Below are 3869 nucleotides of genomic sequence, written 5' to 3' on the forward strand. Positions count from 1 at the left end.
TTCAACTTTCTTTATCAGCACATGTTAAAAAACAAATCATCCAACATCATAGAAAATGAAACAGATTTATCTGCAAACAATAAGGGAACACATAGGATAGTAATTTAAGTATGCCAGACTGCCAGTGACATGTTGCAGGGATGCATAATTTTTGCTAGTATGAATAATTCCATATAAGTTGAGGGCTAACCTCTGGAATATTGTGTAAAGCAATAGCCAAAGCTAAGTTCAGTCCAACACGTAGGCCCTATAATTCAATAAACAAGATTGATAAATAAAACAGCAACAATCATTAACTAATAGCATAAGGAAACACAAATATCAACAAAAATAATTTCATAACTTGACAATAAAACCACAATGGCAATACAGGCTCCTCTAGTAAAGAATTATCAAATTATTGCCTTTCAATATATATTGAGTAAGCAAAAAATTAGTAAAGTCCGACAGACACGGCTTCAACTGTGCATAACCTATCTCAAGAATTTCTTTATCCAAAAAACAGAATCAAATTAGCAATAAAACCTGAAATATGTAGGGCAAAAATTAGAAATTTGAATATGCAAATAGTACCATTAGATAATAAGAGTATATCAGAATTATGCAGTAAACCACCAACACATAAAAGACTGGTAAGGACTCTCCCAGGGGGTGCCCCAGTAACCAAAATGGCAACAAATATTTGAATTGTTGGCATACTTCATTGGAATAAGGAGCATTGACAGAGCAATTCAAATGTAAGGCAATTAGTGAATCCTTCAACAGTGGTAGTGTCTGGCTGACATCTCTAAGATTGGAGAACATGTGTATTAATCTTCAAGGCTTGGAACTCTGCAATTTTCTGCAATACAGATTCCGAACACATTTGGTGGGAATGTGGAGTGAGGACTGTGGCAACATAATCCACTATTATTCAGCACAAGAATTTAAAGGGAAATCTGGTGAGTTAGTATATCTAGGTTTCAATAAATATTCAGACTTGGAAAAGTAGCCATCTGACTTCTCTGGCCAAAAGTATGTTCCTATATAAAATGCAGGTGCATGTGGTCTTCAGCATATTCATATAGTCGTCAAGCTAGAAGGTTGTCATGCAAGACATAGAGAGGCTATGCAAAATCATGCAAGTACTTGTGCGGCATGATGTTATATGTCATCATGGCCAGCCATTGTACTTAGAATGTTGCCCATATAACTAGCATGCTGATAACCAGCCAGACTCATTACTTACATTCTAAAAAAGGATAGGCAATGGATGATACTGTAAAAAACATTAAAAAAAAAAAAAGGCAATGCATAATTTTCACAAACAATACTGATTAATTACATCATGTAGAATCCATGTTACAAGTATTATGGAAGATGACAGATACCTTCATAGAACCCAGAAACACTGCCATTCCCTCAGGGAAGTTGTGCAAACTAATGCCTGCATGTTCCAAAAAGAACCAAGACATAAAAAACGAAACCAAAATTATATGGAACAGTGCACAAAGGGCCAATATATCATGTAAATTAGGAGATTTTTGTGTGCTTTTCCAACCTATATTGCAGATACAACATCAACTTATTATATAAATCAATGGATAGCATAGATCAAAGCGTTTGTTATATTTTGAAAGGTAATGATTATAGCCTGTATCAACCTTGTACTTCTAGAAGTTAATAAATTAAGAAACAAAACACTTTATAGTTCATACATTTTAGGGATTACATCACATCATTCAAAGAGGCCGTTTTTGTCATTAAATTAATTATCAGCTGCAAACACAATTATTGATGTAAATGGTAGAAAAATCATATACTTGCTTTACCAATTGAATGGATTGGCAATTTACCCTCAAGCACTATGAACTTTTAGCATTCTTTAGATAAGTACAAAAAACTAAAATATCCACAGATAGCAGAAGAATATATTTATTTTCCCATGAAGACTACTTTTACTTCCAAAGGAAACGAAAAAGTTACAACCAAGCATCAGTGAATGACAAAAAGGACTGAAAGATTCATGAGACATAGGATAGGTTCTGCTCATTCAGGTTTAATAGGGGATGCACCATTAGGAGTCTAGGGCAAGTGGTTTTGCATTGTACATATGCCAAGAAAGTATGTGTATATACTGCATAATATGCTTACAAACTTGACCTTAAAGAAGATTATTTAATCACATGCTTACCAACTGCAGTTATTATCCCACTAAACAAGACTTGACGGCGATGTTTTTTCATCAGGTCTTTGCCTGATCCATCATCATCTTCCTATTACCCAAAGCACACAAAAAGTTTAATATTTGGCCACAAAAAACTGTGTTGCTTAAAGGAAAGAATAGCATTCAAACTTGTTTCTTTCTTTCGTCAGCATTTGGAACAAGGGTTGGCTCTGGGATGAAATTGACAATAAAGGCAAACAGAATAACTCCTGCAAAGAACTGCAAAAATGATAAGTGTAAACAAACCATGAGAAAGGAGAGAAACTAAATAAATAAACAATCAAATTTCAGGTTCACATCAGTCGAATATCAGTAAGCAGTCGCATAAGAAGCTGTCTCACCCATAGGTTACCCTTTAAGAAGCCAATGGAATTCATGGCATTATGTGCCAAGTCTAAAAAAGATATGCTCAACATAAGGCCAGCAGCAAAACCCTGACAAGACAGTCATACAATTAATTCCCGCTTGTTACAATAGAAAAAAAAAGGGAATAAGCAAAACAAAAGCTTCGCAAAACAAGAACATACCTGTAATAGGCCAAGCATTTTAAGATTGGGAGTGGGATTAAGAACCACCAAGAGTGCACCTGATCCAAACAGCATGTGTTTAGTAAGGTTAACAGTCACATTCTTATTCACTTGCCATCAATATTAAGTCATTACAGGCAATGAAGGAGTTCCCTTGCTACTAAAACCAGTGCAAAAGGCACTGCAATAATAAAATTAAAGTTTTCATGCTTCTCTTGGTTCATAGTATGACTAATTCCTTCTAATAGCAGGCAAATATTTAAAAATGCTAATTCCACTGATTCAATTCATCAAACACCAAACCTTCCTTAATAAGAATACAAGAAGAAATCGAAGCGAAGGCTTTTTAAACACTGAAAAACAAAGAATTAAACCAAAGAAATATCGACGCAATAAAGAACAAAAATAATTCAAAGCGATTGCAAATCAAATCAAACTCACGATCACCACAAACCAGAGAATCAATTACTGGAAATCCAGCAAAACATTAACTCAGTAAGAGATGTGGATCATCAACCATACCCCGAGCGAATAAAACAGTCTCATCAATTAAACAACTCATGATCTCAACAAACAAGAGAAGCATACATTCCCAAAACTAAAATCAACTGAAATAAAAACTAAAACAAAGCAAAACCATCACTCAAATCCACGAATCTCTTTGGAAAAAAGAACAACAAAAGAAACGAACTAGCAAATCGTTGAAGTACCTATGGATGTACTCAACCCGCCGACCATAGAGAAGGCAAGCGCCACAAGAACCTGGGAATCCATGAAGATCGCTCCTCCAATGGTGCTTCTCGCTAGCAGGATGGGAGAAGAGAGGGAGAGAGAGAGATCGAGAGATGGAGAGAAAGGGGGGGCGGGAATGGATTTGATGAAAAAACATAGGAGGGCTGTGTAGGTATTTATATACGGCATGAAATAGGTAGTGGGCCTCGTGGACTGTACTTATAACGGGCCGGGCTGGAGTACTGTTGCACTGATCCTATCTTATCGGGCCGGAACCCGAAAATGAATGGGTGTTTTTGTATCTATGTCCCTGCAAAATCTTTCAATTGCGTGTTTTATATATACTTCCCGAAAATTTAGAATTATTATTGGGCACCCCTAAATATAAATATATATATATATAT

General features: G+C 35.6%; 1 protein-coding gene across 1 annotated transcript; it reads right to left on the bottom strand.

Annotated features, from left to right (window-relative positions):
- Positions 1 to 92: 92 nt before the first annotated feature.
- Positions 93 to 3606, bottom strand: LOC120262068 (zinc transporter ZTP29). Its single transcript, XM_039270124.1, has 7 exons — positions 3444 to 3606; positions 2734 to 2792; positions 2548 to 2640; positions 2336 to 2425; positions 2174 to 2255; positions 1371 to 1426; positions 93 to 247 (listed from the first exon to the last, which is right to left on the bottom strand). The coding sequence occupies exons 1-7, from the start codon at positions 3505 to 3507 to the stop codon at positions 155 to 157; spliced, it is 537 nt and encodes a 178-aa protein (XP_039126058.1). The 5' UTR covers positions 3508 to 3606; the 3' UTR covers positions 93 to 154.
- Between the last annotated feature and the right edge of the window lie 263 nt (positions 3607 to 3869).

Source organism: Dioscorea cayenensis, chromosome 5 (assembly GCF_009730915.1).
Source record: "Dioscorea cayenensis subsp. rotundata cultivar TDr96_F1 chromosome 5, TDr96_F1_v2_PseudoChromosome.rev07_lg8_w22 25.fasta, whole genome shotgun sequence".
In the NCBI taxonomy this organism is placed as follows: Eukaryota; Viridiplantae; Streptophyta; class Magnoliopsida; order Dioscoreales; family Dioscoreaceae; genus Dioscorea; species Dioscorea cayenensis.

What these genes read in the sequence shown, in the direction of transcription:
- LOC120262068 (XM_039270124.1), bottom strand. Translation starts at nt 3,507, where the DNA reads ATGGATTCCCAGGTTCTTGTGGCGCTTGCCTTCTCTATGGTCGGCGGG. An exon ending in AAATGCTTGGCCTATTACAG is followed by an intron (nt 2,641 to 2,733) that starts GTATGTTCTTGT and finishes CTGTCTTGTCAG; the next exon opens with GGTTTTGCTGCTGGCCTTAT. An exon ending in TGTTTCTGGGTTCTATGAAG is followed by an intron (nt 248 to 1,370) that starts GTATCTGTCATC and finishes ATTGAATTATAG; the next exon opens with GGCCTACGTGTTGGACTGAA.